The following is a 20,509-nucleotide window of genomic DNA, read 5'->3' as shown; positions in this document are numbered from 1 at the left end:
CACAAATCTGTAACTGTTAAAAGAGCAACTAAATCTGTTCCAAAATACTCCAATTATTTCACGGCCCCCCTGCAGTTAGGCCACAGACACCCGGAAGTCCACAGGCCTCACTTTGAGAAGCACTGCTGTAAAGCACCACCACATGTCTGCCTCAAAGTCGAGGCCCTGCTGTGTTGTTAGCATGTTCTGGGATAGGATATAGCTAATCCTTGGTACAGAAATAGGATGGCTGAATGTAGAGTAGTGGAAAATTCCTTGCTTGAAATCAAGCCTTGTGGAAACTTCCAAACCACTGGATTCTTCTTTTGTAATGCTTTTTTAGGATTTCCGTATGGTTTTCGTCGAGTCTTTTGTTTTGGGGTCGTTACACTTTTTAGTCTCCTCTTTAGCCAATAAGGTTTATGATCTACAGACCAATGGGTTTAAGTCTACAAATGGACTTTTCTAATCTGAAACCTTTCTGTTTTTTCTCCATGAACTCCTTTGCCGTTTGGGTCATTACGGCAAAGGCATGATGAAAGTCTAGTTTCACACTACAGGGCTGAATGCTCAATTCCAACTTTTTTTTTGTGAGGTCGTTCAACTTTCCAAATGAATGTGACTTGACTGTGACCTGTGTATGAATGCTAAACAATCCAAAACTGTCCCGCATACGCATTGTTATACCATGACAACTTTGCCCATACTGGGCAACAACCCGGCAAATCACTGGCCGTATTTTCTTGCCAGTCAAGGTTTACGGATCACTTTACAAAAGAAATAACACCAGGTTCCATTTTAAGGCACAACCAGATTTTAGCCATTGATGTGGCTTGTTCCAATGGACTCCAAAAATGCATCAGTAGAGCTTCAGAGATGTTTGCTGACTGGATGAATAGCAAGGATAACAACACCAACAGGTATGGACACAGCTGGCTAAGTAAAATGTTTTAAAGAAACAACCCATTTGTTTGCTTTAATTGATTTAAATATTGGAACAATGTGGTGGTCTTAATGATGTAAATTGTTATTCTTGTGTGGTTTTAGTCTTCAGTAATGGCTCAGCACGTATTAGTCCACGTTCAAGTTTGGAGAACATGAGGACACTCCATTATTAGCAGTGGCCAGATCTATCTATTATATATATATATATATATATATATATATATATATATATATATATATATATATATATATATATATATACACACACACACGTATATACATACACACAGTGGGGCTGTAAGGCGAATTCATCGCATGACGGGCAAGCCAAACCTACGTAAAATAGATAATGCGTCTAGAACCCCGGGTAAAAACATCAAAATTGTATGTACATATTAAAAATTGGTACCAAAATAGTATAGTAAGTGCTTCGTATATATAATATACATGTATACAATCAGAAAACATCATAAATAGAAAAATATAGAAAGGATTTATTTACCTTTGAGTGGTGCTTGCCCATATTCCCTAATAAGTGGTATTTCCAGCATAGTTTCCATATAAATCATCTTCTTGCTTCTCTCTTTAACATCACTGGCAATCTTGGGACCCATGGCTAACCCTTTCAACTTAGAATTAAGCAGTAAAATGCACTATAAATACGGTTTTGTAACTACCCGCGATAGAAAAAAGCTTTACTATTCTGCCATTTTGAAACAAGTGAGGCACCACCATCTTCATGAGGAGACGCCAACCAATAGCAGACCAGCATTGTAGTGACGCATTGCAGGGAGGCAGTTTGACGGCAACAGAAATACAGCCAACCCCTTAGGTTCATGACAGTTGTTTTTGTCGCAAAATGGGTATTCAACATCGTAACATGAAAAAACGTAAGCCAGGGACGCTGTAACCAGGGGGTCTACTGTGTGTGTTGTGCATATATATATATATATATATATATATATATATATATATATATATATATATATATATATATATATATCCGTAGAAGTCATCGTTCCAGAAAGATTAGCCATCAAGAGAGAGCGAGAGAGACCTGGCCAGGCCATAGGGGTGTGATGTCACATCAACTTAGGGAGAGACCTGGCCATTGAGGTGACATGAATGTGGTCAGGAAAGTAGCTTTAGTTATTAGAAGAGTCCAAATGTGAATAGCTTGATATGTTTTTGTGGAAAATGGAGAGCAATCTATGAACAATACAACGCAGAATGTGCTCATCAGAGTTGCTTAGCCAAATGTAATTCATTTTAATTTGTATTAAGTTATGGTTTTATCAAAAACATGATCAAAGCCAAAGTTCAATCCTGTCACTTTGTCTCCTGTGTGCTATTGCTTAGTCATTTACCACTGTTAGTTACATGATTATCTTTCAATGCTAATCAGTGTTTCCATAGGGACGGTATACTGTGATAAAATACTTACTGTGATAAGTGAGAGTACAATTTATTAAGTGCATCGTATTGGACAGCACATAGCCAAAGATACTTACTGTACTTCCAGGGTTTGGACTAATATTTAATCGGTCAACATTCCTGTCACCCATGATAATTAGAAAAAAAAAAAAAAAAACTTGACGATGTTAACAGGGGTTTAATGTTGACCCTGCTGACATAGTCAAGTTTTTGGCCCGATTTCACTGACCCGATATTAGAGTAGCCCAAAAAGAGCCACCAGAGTTGGTCACAGCCATAGTCTCTCCACTCTGACTGCCTGCTGTGGCAGTGTTCTTTGGCAAGACATTAAATGGCAGCTGCCCATTACTGTATGAATTGGTTGAGAATGGGTTGAGGGTTCCATATTTTTCCAGACCGTAATTTCCAGATTTCTCAACGGGTTTTGTTCTCTCAGATCTGGCCCACCACATTATTTTACGTGGCCTGCAAAATGCTGATTTGACTTCAGGTTTCTGGCTAAAAAACCCGACTTGCAGGTTGTCTTCACCCCCCCCCCCCCCCCCCCCCAAAAAAAAAAAAAAAAAAAATTGGAGGGTGGTGGGGGGGTACAAGCATTTTTTTTTTTTAAATTCTCAATCCCTCTCTTGAACAGTTTTTATAGTCAGTTTGCTGTCAATCAAATGTATTCATACTTGCACAGGATGCATATGGGTTTTTTCTGTCTCTGTCCCTCCCTTTCTTGGAAATTAAAAAATTTAGATCCCGATATCACTTTCACTGTACATCTACTGAAGAAATGAGACAATGCATGCTAAAATTTGTGATTGTTTTGGTTGTGTAATCGTGTGTGTGTCAGCATTCACCCTAACTTGCGATCAGTCATCTACTGCCAAGCTGTGGCTGCTGGCGGGAAAAAAGAGTGGGAGTTTGCATGGAATAAGTTCCAGGCCTCCAGTAAAACTTCAGAGAAAGACCAGCTTCGTAAAGCACTGTCATGCACCAAGAAGATCTGGCTTCTAAGCAGGTGACACTACAGTAACATTCAATCCTGATAATGTTTCATTTTAATTTCAGATGGGGGTGGGGTGTGCGTGTGTGTGTGTGGGGGGGGGGTGGGGGTGGGGGGGGGGGGGGGGGTGCTATATTGCAGAGAGACATGCTGTGAAGGTTTCCTGCGTGCCAGACAGACAAGATAACTATTAATGCACTTGCCATGGAGACTTCTTGGGCATCCCACTACTGCAGTACACATATTTACTTAAATCTTAAATTATTAAACCTTATACAAGAAATGTAAGTTAATGTGTTTGTGGTCTCACAGAGAGCTGTGTCTGTCATATGAGCCAGCGCCAGGAAGTCTGATTAAAGTGAACGCTGTAGAAAACATGATAAAATCACAGTTGAAATTCCTATTTATTACAAAAGAAATCTAGTTAAGAAATGTCACTTATCGCGGGGGGGTCCCTGTCCCTATTAACCGTGAAAAGTGAGGGATCACTGTACAGTAGTACTGTTCTCCCTTCCCGTTCCCATCTTATGCACGGGCTATAGTTTCACAGAGAGACGCAGTTATATTAGCGGCGCCCAGAAGGCTAATTAAAGTGAAATCTGTTGATGACCAAACACGTTAACAATGAGAGTTTACACTTGAAATTCCAATTTATTACAAAAGAAATTTACGTAAGAGATTTACAACGCTCCGGTTAGCTCTTTCCTCCTCTCCCTTGTGCCTATCCAAAAGAGTGTGTTTTATGATTGAGAATTTGTCTTACAAGTGGGAGTTGGGGAGGGAGTAGATTACACCTTCTGCCCTCATTGGTCGATGGTCATGCCGAGAGCCAATCACGTGTCTTGTAGGAGTGCTCATTTCCTTCCTAAAAACATTGTCGAGTGTCCTGCAAGACATGTAAATGGCTCCCGATGCGACCATCGAGCAAAGAGGGCAGGACTTGTCATCCAGGCGCTACTTCACCGTTTTTCACTTATCGTGGGTTTCCAGTCCCCATTAACCGCTTAGATCACTGTGATCCATCCATCCATCCATCCATCCATCCATCCATCCATCCTTCCATTCATTCATCCATTCAGGGTACTTGGGCACTCTGGGGCCTATTCCAGCTGTCTTCGGGCAGTAGGCGGGATATACCCTGAAATGAATTGGTTCCTGGCCAATCGCTGGGTACAGAAAGATGAATAACCATTTGCACTCACAAACACCTAAGGACAATTTAGAGTGTCTAAAACAACTACCTTCATGTTTTTGGAACGTAGGTGGAAACTAGAGTTTCCGGGGAAAACCCACACGAGCACAAGGAAAACATGCAAACACCAGAACGGTCAAGTGGACGTCTTAACCAGTCTTCCACCATGTCACCATAATCACATAATGTCTTGTTTAATATGGCCACACCTTCAGGTAATGTAAATTACAAACTCAAAGATGAGCTAAAGAGATTCTTGGTTGTTTTGCAGATACTTGGAGTACACTTTGGACCCTGAGAAGATACGACTAACGGATGTTGCCTCCACTATTAACTACATCGCTGCAAATGTGGCAGGACATGGATTGGCCTGGAATTTTATTCAAGCACACTGGGATTACGTCAGTCAGGGGTTGGTTCATGTTTCATTGTTAAATATATCTGTTGTTGTGATGTGTGTTGGAGCAGGGGTCCCCGACCTCTTTATCACTTTATCACCATGGACTGGTCAACACTAGAGATTTTTATTGTGGACCAATCAACAATTAACAATTTTGTCGTTGGCAATGGACGACTGGAGGGGGGGCACGACATGTCAACACGACAATTGTGTCATCGAAGGGGGGCAAATGGCGAATATATGGGTCTTTCCTCTTAATACATAAAATGTCTTCAATATAAAAATAATATATCTTCAACCTCTTAAGGTTATATTTTGTAAAACTGAAACAATACAAAAACATATAGTACAATTATAATAATTATAATACACTGTTTCGACACAAACTAAATGGTTATACAACATGAAATGTACAAACAAACACGCATGTTGCATAAAAGAAAATCAAAACACAACTCAGCAAGTGGATGTTACGAGAACACTGGGAGCCGCGAAGTGGCTGTAAGCACAGAAACTACAGTGGAGTGTTGTTCAGTTTACGTCATCATTGTCCCCTCAGCCGGAGGTTTCATGTGATTAAGGCCTTGTCTACATGTAGACAAGTTCTAGCAAACTGGCAGTAAATGTCTCCGTTTTGCCCTATTTGCTATACGTGGCGGGTTTTTTCTTTCATCAAAACCGAATCTTTCAAAACCTCTGGCCAAAGTTGAGATTTGCTCAAGCCTCCAGTTTTGCGGTTGCGTGTAACAAGCTTAAACTGGAGATTTGCGTCATCGGGCTACTCTTTTTCCCACCAAAGACGTCCGAGGTAGAAGTTCTTTGTGATTGGACACGTTCAAGAGGCGGAAGTTCTTTCTGACTGGACAGAATTTGGCGACACTACTGCCGCCTAGCGAATTGGCATGCTTGTAAGTAAATGAAACCGCACTGCACTGGATTCATATTGACATGATATCTTTAAATAAGAAAACAACAGTGACGAGAGGAAGACTATGAGTGTTTAAATAAGCCGGTTACGTGTAGACAAGGTCTAAATCTACCGTAATACAGCTTGGAAATAATTGATATTAGATCAACTACTGAAAAGATTAAGATGAACTCTATTGTCCCCAGGGGGAAATTTGTCTTAGGCAAAATGTGTTAGATCACAGCAGTGTTTAAAACAGACATACATGTAAAATAGAGATTTGACAACACATCAGCATTGTAGCATTGTACAATCAGTGCAGGGAATAGGACACTCTGGCATGTTCATGGCAATTCCTACGATAAAGTCAGTCTAGCTTTAAAAACAAGATGAATTTCCGATGATACACAAGAGACGCCTGAAGAGGGAGGCAAAACAGCACAAACACTAGCCAACTCTTACAGGCCATGACAAGTTCATTATTTCGGGTGCGGCCCATGCAGCCCTGTACCTGTTAGGCCACGGACAAGCACCGAGCCGCGGACCAGCGCTTGGGAACCTCTGTGTTAGAGGATGGAATGGCGCTGGACCACGACAAACACAGGCAAACAAGAAATAAACAACTTAATAAGTTTGTAAATTCTATTGCAAAGAAATGGCAGTGTTGTGACTTGGGTCTGTAATTAATTGTCACTTTTTCTTAAAGTTGTAGCAAAACAAAAGTAGAACTCTGAAAAAGTGGAAGCACATTTCTCATTCATATGTTGATTCATAAAAGTGATCTGTTAATGCAGGTGCATACCTGCAAATCTGTCTCTGAGTTCATCTTTTGGTCAGAGACTCTCATAGGTGAACAAGTTTAGTCTTGCATACTTGGCCATTTACGTTGGCCCCTTAAGGGCGCAGTTCTTATGACAAACACGTGCCATAAAATGATCCACAGAGGCTTGTTGAAATTTGTTGTCCTCTAATACAAAGGTCATCATTTGTAATCAGTGCTTATCTTGAGCACCTTCTCCATAAAGGCCACTGGTGCTGGTAGTGACATTTATTTCTGTTCAAATGTATGTAATGTAAGTGTGATCCTAATAATGCTAGCAGTATGTTGTTTTCCTCTTTTCAGTGACAAGACATAAAAACTTTAACATTCAAAAATAAAAACTTTAAAATCTTAAAATTTCTAAGAGGTTTTACCTGACATGCTCCGACGTTATCTTTCACCGTCACTCTGAAGGTGAAAGATAATGCGAAAACATGACATGTAAGACCTCTTAGAAATTTTAAGATTTTAAAGTTTTTATTTTTGAATTTTAAAGTTTTAAAGTCTTGTCACTGTTTGATAATGAGGAAAACATAAGCTGATTTTAAACTATAGACAAAATGAACGTTCTTCAAGTGCTACCGGTACGTTTGTTATGTTGTTACATTTTTTTTATCTTTCAGAACAAATATATTCAAGATTACATTTATTTATTTTTTTATGTCAACAGCAATGGAGCCAAGCTGATCGAGGGAGTGACTGGAAGGTTCTCAACTCAATTTGAATTGGAGCAGGTAATTATCTTTAGTAGAGATGTCAAAAAAACCTATCATGACACATGGATCCAAGATGAGTCACTCAAATGAAACTGTCATTCCCATCTTGGGTTCTATACACCAGTTGTTCCTTTGAGTTCCTTGTTTTTTTTTATCTGGATGGAGTGACAAACTTATGAACAACCACGCTGATTTATGATGTCACCAACAATGCACGTAGGTACTTAACCAGTATTTCTATTTCTACAGCAAAAAATGCACTCAGCCTGCAGTCAACGTGACAATAGTCACTTTACAGTATCACCAAGCAGTGGAGAAATATGTTCAGTTGAGTGAATAAACTGGGTTGGTTCAATTCACCTGTCATTCCAAGCTATAACACAGCAGACTTTACTGGAGATTTATTTGTAGTTGCTTCCTTTCTCAGCCCTGGTTTCAGCTTTCTTGCTGATAAGAGCATTCTGGGATGCGTTTCGACTGCAAGGCAGTCACTCTTTCAAGTAAACTATAAATGCAGAACAAATTTGCATTTTTCCTCTGATTGGCTCTTGGCCGGGAAATGCAAGATAGAAGTTTTTTAATTCCCTAATTAAAGACTTTTTTTTTTTTTAGTAAATTCAACCTCAGTAATACTTTATTTGTCGTGTTTGTGAATGATGAAATTTGGACAAATGTTATCGAAACTGTCTTCTGTAGTTGAAGTCTAGTTTTAAAGCCCATAGCTGGCATTTTTATGGTGTTACACTTATATGAGTGTGTTGTGTTTCTATTGCAGTGTAACTGTAGAACCACAGTTAGATTTAAATGTAAGTACAGTGGGCCCCCGTGTTATGACATCAATCTGTTCCGTGGTTGGGGTCGTAAAGTGAATTTGTCGTATGACGGGCAATCCAAACCTATGTTAAATAGCTAATGCGTTTAGAACCCCAGGTAAAAACATCCATATTGTACATACATATTTAAAATTGGTACCAAAATAGTATAGTAAGTTCTACGTATATATAATATACATGTATATATTCAGAAAACATCATAATTAAAAAAACTATAGAAAGGATTTATTTACCTTTGAATGCTCATTGTTATGCCCATATTCCCTGATAAGGGTTAGCATTGTTTCCATATAAATCATCTTCTTACTTCTCTCTTTAAAATCACGAGCAATCTTGGGACCCATGGCTTCCCCTTTCAACTTTGAATTAAGCAGTGAAATGCACTATTTTGCGTTTGTAACCACTCGTGATAGGACGGAACTTTACTATTCCTCCATTTTGAAATGAGTGAGGCCGACCAATAGCAGACCACCGTCTCCGTGAGGAGACGCCTACCAATAGTAGACCAGCATTGTAGTCACACGTTGCATGGGAGCAGTTAAGACGGCAATAGTAAATAAGTGCAATTACTTAAAAACGCCAGCAGATGGAGGCAAAACAACACAAATACAGCCAACCCCCTGGGGTCATGACTGTTGTTTTTGTCACAAATCTGGGAAAATGTCATAGAGGGGGATGAAAAAACTCAGTATTCCAGGTCGCAACATGAAAATAACGCAAATCAGGGACGTTGTAACACGGGAGTCCACTGTATTAAAACAGGAAAAAAAAGTATGAGCGCAGACAGAAGTAGACCAGCACCTAGCAAATGACAGACCAGAAAAAAAGGTCAAATGTCGCCCTCTAGCGGTGGCAGAAGGTTGGGTAAAAATACACAGATGGACTGACGATTACAATTTCGTCTGGCTTGAAAAAAGTGGACCAACCATGACGGAAAGGGGGCGGGGCTCTGACAAATGTCGGACAAGCAAAAAACAAAGTTGCCCACCTCTGAGTTTCTATTGAATGTTGGCTGGTTACTTTCTTTTTATTTTTTTTCAATTCTACATTGATGCTTTCAATTTCTATTCCTTAATTGTTTGGTTTAGGCCTTTGCACAAATATTAGCTGATGACTGAAAATGTGTAACATTTATATATTTTAAAAAATGTACCTCTGACCTTCTGCAGTTGGAGAATTTTGCCACAAATCATGATCTTGGCTCAGCTTCTGGGGCTGCGGACCAGGCGATTGAGCAAATCAAAGTCAACATCCAGTGGGTCAGTGAGAACAAGGATACCGTACTGGAGTGGCTTCTCAGCAGAACTGATAACGACATCTTGCATTTGTTTGGTCCAATCCAGAATAGAGCAATTATATAAATCCAACAAAACGGATGAAAAAACTGACTGACGCACTTTTCTAAAATCCAATTCCTGAGCTAGACAGAGAATGTAAGCGGAATGCTGATTACAGTACAAAATTAAACAGTCCATTCCTGCTAAGAGGCAAGTCTCGTTATATTTATTTATAATACATTCATCCAATTCAAGTGGAAAAAAATGAATGCTGCCTATATCCATGTCCAGCTTCTACATTTAGCATAGTCACAGAACAAAATATTAACTGCAGATAACATGTTTCAGATGCCAAGATTTTTATTGAAATCATATGACTGAATAATTTGTGTACAACGCTGAAAGTTAGTCCATTAGAAAATATTGGGATCTCAGTGGTATTTATATACAGTTGTGATTAGGCCTGATTTCTTAGTGTTTTTTGTCATTATTATGCTGTACATTACAACAAAGATCACTTGATTTATTTTCTCATTTGTTCCATTTATCATCTCTTAAAACATCCCATAAGTTCAGAATGACAAAGAAATGCCAAGAATGATGGTAGTTATTACAATTTATGTTTATTGTTTACATTATTGCAATATTTTACTAGAAAAAAAGCTATAGAGGTTATTTTGGACCTCTAAGGGCAGGAACTGGTAACATTTATGTTTAAAGTGTGTTTACAATTATGTATGTTTGCATTTGTAGATATATTAATTATAGAAAAATAAAAGAAAAAAATGAGTACAATATGTCCATTATTCTACACCCTTCTTTCTACAGAAATAATTCAGAAATGAACATAATATAGACAAAAAAAACGAGTGATAAAAATATTTAAATTTTTTTTTTTGGTCTGTGTAGATTAAAACAGAAGTTTAAACAGGTTTAAAAAACAGTCCTTCAATTAAAAAAAACAAACATAAAAAAGGACTGCCTCACTCACAAAACCTTGTGTCCTTATATTTAAAGCAATAGCTTTGAATGTTTTGATGGTATGGCTTTTTTGTCATTATGAATATCGTTTTGAATGACCGTTGTGACTATTGCACTCAGATTAGATTTGTATGAAGTGTAAAAACCTGCAAATTGTATCAAAATTTCAGGGGCCAGCTGTTTTGCCATTTGCTTTGAACATTACCTGAGCCCTGATCAACTATACAAAGGTGTCGAACTCCAGCCTTTGAAGGCCGGTGTTCTGCATGTTTTCTAACCTTCTCTGTCATACACGCCCAATTCAAATGATTAGAATTATTTTCAAGCTCCCGCAGAGCTGACGAATGAGCTAATCATTTGAATCAGGTATGTTGAAGAGAAAACCATAAAACATGCAGGACAACCAGCCCTTGAGAACTGGAGTTCGACACCTGTGAGCTATGATGTATCACATGGTGAAAACAGTGACATCATATATGAATTGAAGTGACATGATGTATGATATACTTAAAACCACAAAGGCTTTGTTTTTGTCATGTGACATGTAGTTACAATAGAATAAGAATTTTCTTTTTTTTTTTCATTTTATTTCAGGCACTTTGTTATTTTTTCTGTTTTAGACTAAGCTGTAACTCGCATAAACGTAAAGCATAAAATTATAGTCAGCAAGTCAACTGAGGGAGTGGGGGTGGGGGGGCACAAAAAGTTTTCTCTTTTCTAGGGGGGACTTGGCAAAACATAACTGAGAGGCACTGACTGGGTGAATTTGACAAAAACCGTGATTATAAGTCTACCCCTGACTTTAGTGGTTACACATATGATGTCACGTCTGCATAGTGGGGGGAATCGTTTTGTTTTGGGTGGTTGACCATCGGGCAGGGTAGCTTCCCCCGACGAGCTGCAGCTAGTGACACCTGTGAGCTATGCTGTATCACATGGTGAAACACTTATATTACTGTGTTGTGTTTCAATTGCAGTGTAACTGTCGGACCACAGTTAGGTTTAAATGTAAGTACAGTTTATGTGAGTTACGAGGAAAAAAACAATAAAAATAAAAGCCGCCGTCCAGCTGCCGCCTCGCTGCTAGAAATCTAGGTCAGACATTTCCAACGGTCTGGCGAATGTCTTGTTACTTACTGTTATATCTCTGCCCCGACAATGTGTGTGTGTGTGTGTGTGTGTATATGCCTTTTGCTGTGGGTGCGCTTCATGACTGACACGATTGTGCCTGTGGGGCGAGAGTAGATTAAAACTCTACAGGCATGCGCCGTATAACTCATGAAGTGCACAGCGCTGTTGTTGTCAACACACAGGCAGGAGGCAGAAACAGAGGAGCAAAGACGACGTTCACCAGATCACTGGAAACCTCTTCCCTAGATTTTTTTTATAATGAAATGGTATTTCAAGTGTAAACTCTACATTGTAATCATCTTTGATAATGTACACATTAGACTTTAATTCAACGTCCGGGCCGCGACTAATATGACTGCAGCTGCGCGAGACTTCAAAAGAAAGGGCTTCTTCCATCGGCAGTCGGCAATCCAGATTGCTAAAGCAGCTTCCATTCGGACGATCGTTTTATTACAAGCCGTAAACAACCGGCTTCGCTGAATTGCCAAAGGTGATGGTAGCCATCTTCTAATGTTTGCCTCGTTCATAATGTAGCGAACAGTGGATTCGTTCACTCCCAAATGGCAGGCCACGGCCGCCTAAGTTCTCCCTTTGAGAAGTATCACCTTCTCAGCAATTGTCATCATTTTTTGACACCGCTTAGGCTCAGTATAAGCCATCACAGGTGTCTGGAAGCTACCCTGCCCGATGCACGCTTGGGAGCCATTGCAAAAGTTCAATATGTAATGAAAAAAAAATCCTTGAAGTCGTGAATCTGCGTAATAAAAACAAAATCAGTGATGTGGTGAATCCGCGTAATGGAAAAAAAAATCTGTGATGTGGTGAATATGCGATATTGGAATGGCGAAGTAGCGAGGGTTCACTGTAACTACAATGTGGTCCATGATCAAAATTAGTTTGACAGCCCTGCTATAGGCAAAATGAGTACCTTTTTTGGTCATATTACTGTTATTATTACTGTTGCATAATACATTCATTCAACCGCTGTTGAAAGGAATTCAGTCTTGTGTCGCTTTGTGGAATTTGAGCCTTCTTTCTAATGCAGCATGACTAATGCAAATATGCATAAAAAGGGCAGCGCAAGTAAAACATCAGAGATTCGTGTAGGTGACCAAATCAAAAACAGAAAAAATAGATGTTGGTTTTAGTCAGAGAGCAAACCCGGCTCACTTTGTAGGTGTGAAGAAACAGTTCACACCACATTAACAAGAAGGTCCAGGTTTTGTGGGAGGAAATCAGATCCACAACATCAAACAATCTGGAGATGTGCAAAGAATTCAAAGCTGATGATGGCTTTAGTCATCCTAAAAGAGAAACAAAATAGTGAGCTTTTTATTATTAATAGGTTTAATGACATTCCCAATATGTCTGATATTTATTTTTCCAACCATGAAATAGGCTGCATTTGACACCCTTTTTAAATTTTGTGATGTCACCTCTAAAAAGATCTGTTGTTTTTTCTATTGTTATTTATATTAAGTTTTGTTTTGTCACCTCTAGCGATACACCGATTATTGGGGTCTATATCTGCTATATTGATGCATATTGGCATCTGCCTTTTTTTAAATCTTATGCCGATAAAGTCTGTCGTTTTATGACTGCTGATTGGTTAGACAAGCAAGAGCTACAGCCAATTAGTATTTGAATCCATATATGGCTGTTAGAAGGCCCAAATCGTTTAACTATTTGTAATTTCTGCCATTTAATGTAATACTTAAAATTAGCCTATTTCAGATTTTTCACACTGTGAGTGGTCAGTGAACGCAACTCCAGGCTTATGCCACATGCAGTCGTTTTTCTTTTTCTCGTGACGAAACTCAAGACTGTTTGTTCAATAAACCGCAAGTTATGTACCATCCGTTTTCCAGCGTGTTTATGTACATATGCCAATGGGTGAGTTTAATTCCTTAATGATGTTTGAGGCAAGTGCTTGCTGTACATTGTAATATAAGTGTATGCTCGTATACGTCACGTCGAGTTACATTAGTTGGTAGTCTTGGCTAATATGCTAACCATGCAAATGACGTTTCATCTGGAGGTGAATCCTTGATGTCGGGAAGTTTGAGTCTGCTATGCTGTATGCCATGGATTGAACTGAGCATGCATGTCTGTGTTTCTATTCATACTATTTTTATAATAACATTATTTTAATTACTATTTTAACAAAGTTAAAGTTCTGAGTTGTTCGAGAGACCCTGAGCAATGTTGCTGCAATAAACATTCCTTGTAGTGAATATCAGCTTCAAATATCCGTTATTAGCCTCCTTGACTTCTGATAATCAGTATCATAACAGCACTGAAAAACATTGAAAACATTGGTTGATCTCTAGTCACTTCTTACTCTACAAGCTTTCTCTGTTTTGGTCCCATTTGATTTACAACCGTTATAGAGACAATGTAAAAGGGTTACAAGAGGTCAGAGTATTAGAAAGATTAATTTGTATCTAAACACATTAGAGTGAGTGACTGAATATGCCTGGTCCTCATTTGAGAATGAGCATTTAAAAACAGATGATTTTGTTCTAAAAATGGACCCTCACATAAATTGTTAATGAAGTTACATTTGCATAAATTACATTGAATTTTATATGACACCCTTACCCATTCATCATCCTGCAATCCCTCGCCTTCACCTCCAGTGTTTTGAGTGTTATCTGCTCCAGCTTTGTTGGCCATAATCTTGTCTGTCCATGAAGCTCCAGTTTTCTCATCTCCGGCAAAGTTACATTTGGACACTGTGCCACCGTCTACTTTAGCTAAGGAGACTATAAACAGCAGGAAATTACATGTTCAAAATATGAATGAACTAAAATCAGGCTACACATATTGCAAAATGACAATGACTCCTCTACCACTGCCACACTAATTCTAAAAAAAATACCGTAATTCCCCAAATATAAGGCGCATGATTCTGGTATTTTCTATGTTACTGTGTATAAGACACGCCAACTCTCAACTGGCAACAATGTAAAAACTACAGCAAAACAGAATAAATCTCATCGACCTAAATCCTTCATATTTTCTTGTGTTCATAGCTGTAAGTTAATAGTTTGTTGTGCGTAAAGTTAAGTGTTTCAGATTTCCCACATTGTGACCGGTCAGTGAACGCCTAGCCAGTGTTACTGTATACACTCAAAATGTTTTTTTTTTCCTTTAGCTTTTTATATTTATTAAGTTTTGATTTGTAAGAAACATGTCTTTTTCTACAAAAATAGCTTGTGGACAATGGCTATTTTGCTATTTTTTTAAGCTAGCTATAAACTGATAGGTTTTTAGTACAAAATAAGATGAAACTAAATAAAGAAAAATAGAACAAATGTCATTTCAGGAGATATTGTAGTACCAAAATATTACGTGAAAAACTGATGCCCGAATGAAAAATATTCATATTTTTCAGTACATTTATGACAAACAAGATATGAAAATAAACCTTTTCAAGTGAGCAGCTAAATTGTATGTTGAAAGCATGACACATGTGCCAGTTCGTTCATCTCTGAGCATATCGGGAGCAATGTTCCCTCTAATTTTCAAAGCGCCTGAGCATTCACACAAACTCCCTGAGCAGGCTTTGGACCACGGTGAGCAACTTCTGACATGCACACAGTGAGTCAACGTGCACATATCTGATGCTCCAAAAGTGAGCAATATCACATAATTCACATTTTTTCATTCATGAGCAAGGAAAAAGGGGAGCTCAGAGTAATGTGCTTTTGGGTACTTATCCCGTCGTTTATGAAGGGATAGCTGAGGTGAAAAGCGTTGTCCAGGACCAATAAGGGAGAACGATGCATCTGTGACTGTCATGTTTGTAGGAGCCAATTCACAGCATTTCACTTGACAGAGTTACTTTAAATTTCATTTTTTGTAATGGCCAAGAGCTAGAAAGTTATTTATTTGTTTGTGAGTTGTTTTGGCTCACTGCCCAATGGACATTTATGTTACTGCCCCTTTAAGGCAGAGGGAAAGGTGCGTATTACTGGCCCTTTAGGAGCCTTAGGCCAGCATCACAGGGGCAGTTGAGATTGATCACAGATTAGAGAACACGGTTTCTTTACCGTAATGTTTACCTTTTATTTAAAGTATTTTTGTTTAAAGAGCTTTGGAACTACTATGGAATCACATTAATATTTTGTTGAATCAAAGATAGAGCTGTAGATTCTTTTTTAAATTGTATTTATTGTATTTGAACCTGGGCAAGCATACAAGTAAACCAGGCAGCCAGAAGTCTCAACCCGCACAATGTTGCTTAACAAATCTATTTTTGTTTGTTTTCAACACGTTTGTCATTAATATTTTTTTTTTATCTTGAGCAATAAATGTTTTAGACATGACAGTGTGATGTACAGTATATAGCACTTGTCCCCATGGCAATAAACGAAGCGCACTTCTTTTTTACTTTCGCTGGATGAGTGGATGTGTCGCTGCTCGTTCGTTTCGCAAAGAAAAGAGGTTAGAATGTGCATCTCTTAATTCTGCAATGTTTGCGAGCTAACTTGCACTGGGTGTATATGCAGGGAACGTTTCTGTCCATGCGTTTGATTAGATGAATAATGCAAGTGAAATTTATCATATCATTGGCTGGACACTTGTCACTCGCTGTCACGATACAAAATGTTACAGAAAACGATATTATTGGTCCAATTAATCAGATAAGATGAGTAATATTAGATATGACTTAATATGTTTATATTGCATTTTGTTTTATGCGCAGCATAGCTTTTCTTGTGCGCTGAGAACATAAGAGCAGTGCGCAATTGCGCACGCGCGCAGCTTTGAGGGAACACTGATCGGGAGTACAGTATTATCAGTCACAGTTGTAACATATTATTTAGTGTAGACAGTATTGTCATCCACTTACCTGTACATATGTAAGTAACGTGTGTCTAATTTGGAGTTTACATACATTGTTTTGTATTTTATCTTGTTTTGTGTTATGTAATTTTTTGTGGAAATGCTGAAGTTTTGTGCTGTGTTGATTACGGACTGTTTGCTTTCTTTTCCGTATGAATATTTGTGCCTGGTTTACTCATTTAATTCACATGCACCCACAAGAGAGCTAGGACAGTCAAGTGTGAGGGAAAGCGGAGGAAGACATGACTGAACGCTATTCCTGTCGTTGTCAGAAATATTCATTACAGCTTCAACTTGATTGAGACCCGTGATAGAGAACAGCCTATTTTAATGCTTACAAAATCACTGGACGCATGACCCTCCATTCCTTAATGGCGGAGTGTAAACATTGCATTTAATCACACAGCCGTGTGGCTTTTGTGCATCACACAACTTTGTAAAAAAAAGCAAGACTGCTTTCAATGACAGGGCGGTTGAATTTCCATCCTCGTTTTCGTGCGTCCTGCCGCCATTCCAGAACGGGCTGTGCGCTGACATCATGGCACAGCCGACAGGAAGCATATTGATTTTAAATCAATTTAAATTGTAGTAAATGAGAATCACGATTCTTATGTGTATTGATTTTTGGGCAGGGTTAGGGTACCCTTTACATAATTGTCAATAGCCATTTATTTTTTTATTTTTTTTAGTAATTACCTGATTATTTTAGGCACTGGTCTCCTACCTAAGACCAAATAGTATCTTTGCAATGGTTTGTAAAAGTCAATTTATAGATCTGGGCAACTGTCTCTAGACTGTATTCTTAAACATTAAAATGTGTCATATGAAGTTGTATTTTTTGCTTGTATCGATAAAAGAACTGTACCATCATTACAGTAGAGACTCACATATAAAAGGGCTGTTTCCCTTGGTCTTCAGTCGAATTAGTGTTTCAGTTTCCAGCTCTGTTTTGTCCATCTTGCATTCAGGGTACCAGAAGGCCCACGTTCCATCAGGTCTGTGCTTGTCAGTTATCTTCACCAGCTCGGCTTTACGTATCAGCGCTGACAGATGCTCCTCTGACAGGAGGTCCGACTCCCCTTTAGCTTCCACCTCTACATGGTAACATAAGGAAACAGATGCACACATTAGGGGAAATTTACCCTTTTTTCTTTTTTTTAATTAGGTGTAGTTTCGGTGCTTGCTCACTTCCCATAGTGAAATAGTTTTCAAGAACACTGCATAGAATTTGTGGCCCACTAAAACCCCCCCCCCACACACACACACACATATTTTTCAAGTTGTCAGACTGATTAAATATTGTAAGTAAGTTTCAATTGAACTTTACTTACTGTAGGAGGACATGAGGAAGCCTGTGTTAATCTTTCTGGTGTCACTGAAGTTTGGTTCAATCTCCTTCCCACTTGGGTCATACTTCCTTCGATGGATGCGTCTAGGTTTGATGTACAACACATAGTAACGAACCTGCCAAATGGAAAAAAATATGTACCATTTTCCGTTCAATCAATCAATCAAATTTTATTTATATAGCCCTAAATCACCGAAGTCTCAAAGGGCTTCACAGAATGAAAAGAGGTCATACAGAGACATCTTTTCAATGTAAGGTACACAACAGCATCCCCTGTCAAAGCTCCCAGAAGGGGAAGGAAAAACTCAAAAACCCCAATTTGGGGAAAATCAGAAACCTCCAGAAGGGACCACAGGTGGGAGGAGCCCCCTTCCAGGCCCACAGGTTGAAGTGGATGCTGCATGTACCGAACACAGAAACAATATAAATTACAGAAAACATATTGTGCTATATAGTGCAGTGATGTCTTGACAGCAGGCAAAGCCATTGGGCAGGAACCATCCCGCATTCCAGCCAGGTGGACCGCAGACGGCTAGACTCCTAACCCGTGATGGTCGACCAGCGCAGGACCCAATGGAGGCGGTCAAGTCAACCCTCACCATCTAGCTAGCCCCCTCTCCCGGCCGGAAGAGGGGGGCAGGAAAAAAGAAGAAGGCTGCAGACAGGCTAATTTAACTAAATGCTTTTGAGTATAGATGTGTTTTTAGTCGGGATTTAAAGATTTCTACCGAGGTGGCTGCGCGAACTTCCATAGGTAGGGCATTCCATAGTACTGGCGCGCGAATGGAAAATGCCCTTGATCCCGCAGACTTCTTTTTAGCCCGTGGGGTCGATAGCAAACCGGCATTTTGTGATCGAAGTTGTCGGGACGGAACATAAGGTGATACTAAGTCGACGAGATAGGAAGGAGCTAAACCGTGTAAAATTTTATAAGTAATTAACAACACCTTAAAATCACATCTCACGTGTATTGGAAGCCAATGCAGGTCAGCTAGAATCGGAGTAATATGATCAAACTTTCTCGTCCTTGTCAATAGTCTCGCCGCTGCATTCTGTACACACTGCAGGCTTTTAATGTGAGACATGGGAAGGCCAGAAAACAAAATGTTGCAATAGTCTAGGCGCGACGTAACAAATGCATGAATTAATGTTTCTGCATCGCTAAGAGAAAGAATAGGGCGAATTTTAGCTATATTGCGGAGGTGAAAAAACGCCGTTCTTGTCATGTTATTAATATGTGTTCGAAAGGAGAGAGTTGAGTCAAATATCACGCCGAGATTTTTTGCAGAACTACTTTGGGAAATAATACAGTTTTCTAGGTTCAGCGTGGTATTCTTAAGCAGGTGCTGATGATGAGCAGGGCCAATAAATAACATCTCAGTTTTATTAGGGTTGAGAAGCAGAAAATTGGAAGACATCCATTGTTTAATCTCGGCGAGGCAAGCCTCCAGTTTACTGCACTTGCACGGATCTGTTATTTCTAAGGGCATATAGAGTTGGGTATCATCAGCATAGCAATGAAAACTAATAGCATGTTTACGTATAATATCGCCGAGAGGAATCATGTAGATGTTGAACAGTAAGGGGCCAAGTACTGACCCCTGCGGGACACCACATGAGACGGAGAAAGACTCAGAGATTGCGTCGCCATAAGAGACACTATGCGTCCTTCCCAGGATGTAAGATCTGAACCAAGAAACCGTTAAACTGTTTAGATTGGGATCATTCAATGTGTAATACGTATTTTAAGTTTGGCAGGAATCTGTATACTTCAGTTTGTGAAGGACATTGAGATCAATTCCATTATTCAAAACAGACGCATCCTTCTTGAACCCAATTTGCTATGTCAAGAATTATTGATTTGATGGCTGTGTGTTGGAGCGTAATTTTCTCATACTCTTTTAACCATTAGCCTTGAATACATAAACATTTTATAGTCGACTGATGAATTGAACTTTCCATTTATTGTTATCGTGATTAGTAAGTCTCCGTACAGTACCCTCTGATTACTGACATCAGTCAGTGCATGTCTTGAAAAATCAACAAGTATTCCTTCAAGAATCACTCCAGGACCACTGCAAAACAACAACAAAACAATGTAAACAGTATTTTGTGTGAATTGTGACAATGTAGCAATTAAAATACAACAGCAAAAACGTATGTAATACAATTTCCTTAGAACCCACCTTTGCAGCTAAAATATGCTGTGTTTGTAAAAGACCTTATGATGACGGCGCATTATCACAAACTACAGATACTATTCATATGCACGCATGCCATGCCCCCAACAAGCCATGTACACAATGACAAAACAAGATCAAAAAAAGCTCTTCCCGAAATGCACACTAACTGAATTGTGCTCCTTAAAAAAGACCCGAACGTTTTTTCTTTGACTGAACCGTTTCAAGTACGGGAAGACCGCCGTAAAGCCAGAGGAAAACAATAACTCTCGTCAAAATACGTTGACAAATATGACAATGTAAGGTAGCGTATCTGGATATGTCTCAATTTATACACGTTTTCCACTTACCTTTCATGTGAGTCGGGTGACCATACACTGTTATAGTTCTCATTGTGTACTGGTTTGTTTTTTAAAGATGTGTTGTGATAGATCCGGCTCATTTTCCACAATACTCAGCAGTATTCCCCAAAAAATCCGTCAGTAATTTTCATGGAACTGATATTTCCGGTTCCGCCCACATGA

General features: G+C 39.0%; 2 protein-coding genes across 2 annotated transcripts in view; one reads left to right on the top strand and one right to left on the bottom strand.

Moving 5' to 3' along the window:
* Positions 1-10,183, top strand: part of anpeplb (alanyl aminopeptidase, membrane like b) — a 24,932-nt gene extending 14,749 nt beyond the window's left edge. The window contains exons 16-20 of the mRNA XM_088416679.1: positions 783-899; positions 3,197-3,364; positions 4,813-4,953; positions 7,339-7,402; positions 9,387-10,183. Of these exons, the coding sequence (XP_088272805.1) occupies positions 783-899; positions 3,197-3,364; positions 4,813-4,953; positions 7,339-7,402; positions 9,387-9,578 (682 nt within the window). The 3' untranslated portion in view covers positions 9,579-10,183. The remainder of the gene's footprint in view (positions 1-782; positions 900-3,196; positions 3,365-4,812; positions 4,954-7,338; positions 7,403-9,386) is intronic.
* arpin (actin related protein 2/3 complex inhibitor) lies at positions 9,837-20,509 on the bottom strand. Its single transcript, XM_088416680.1, has 6 exons — positions 20,336-20,509; positions 19,805-19,880; positions 17,789-17,921; positions 17,345-17,551; positions 14,208-14,371; positions 9,837-12,910 (listed from the first exon to the last, which is right to left on the bottom strand). The coding sequence occupies exons 1-6, from the start codon at positions 20,425-20,427 to the stop codon at positions 12,902-12,904; spliced, it is 681 nt and encodes a 226-aa protein (XP_088272806.1). The 5' UTR covers positions 20,428-20,509; the 3' UTR covers positions 9,837-12,901.

The sequence above is a fragment of the Hippichthys cyanospilos genome, chromosome 6 (genome assembly GCF_059441005.1).
Source record: "Hippichthys cyanospilos isolate Australia breed blue-spotted pipefish chromosome 6, RoL_Hcya_1.0, whole genome shotgun sequence".
Classification (NCBI taxonomy): domain Eukaryota; kingdom Metazoa; phylum Chordata; class Actinopteri; order Syngnathiformes; family Syngnathidae; genus Hippichthys; species Hippichthys cyanospilos.
The sequence above is the reverse complement of the archived record's forward strand: the minus strand, read 5'-3'. Positions and strand labels throughout refer to the sequence as shown.

Bases quoted from the DNA above. Each gene is read 5' to 3' on its own strand.
- arpin (XM_088416680.1), bottom strand. From the start codon at position 20,427: ATGAGCCGGATCTATCACAACACATCTTTAAAAAACAAACCAGTACAC. The intron at 19,881-20,335 runs GTAAGTGGAAAA...GTTGTTTTGCAG, and splicing joins TCACCCGACTCACATGAAAG to TGGTCCTGGAGTGATTCTTG. The intron at 14,372-17,344 runs GTGAGTCTCTAC...TGCTGTTTATAG, and splicing joins GGGAAACAGCCCTTTTATAT to TCTCCTTAGCTAAAGTAGAC.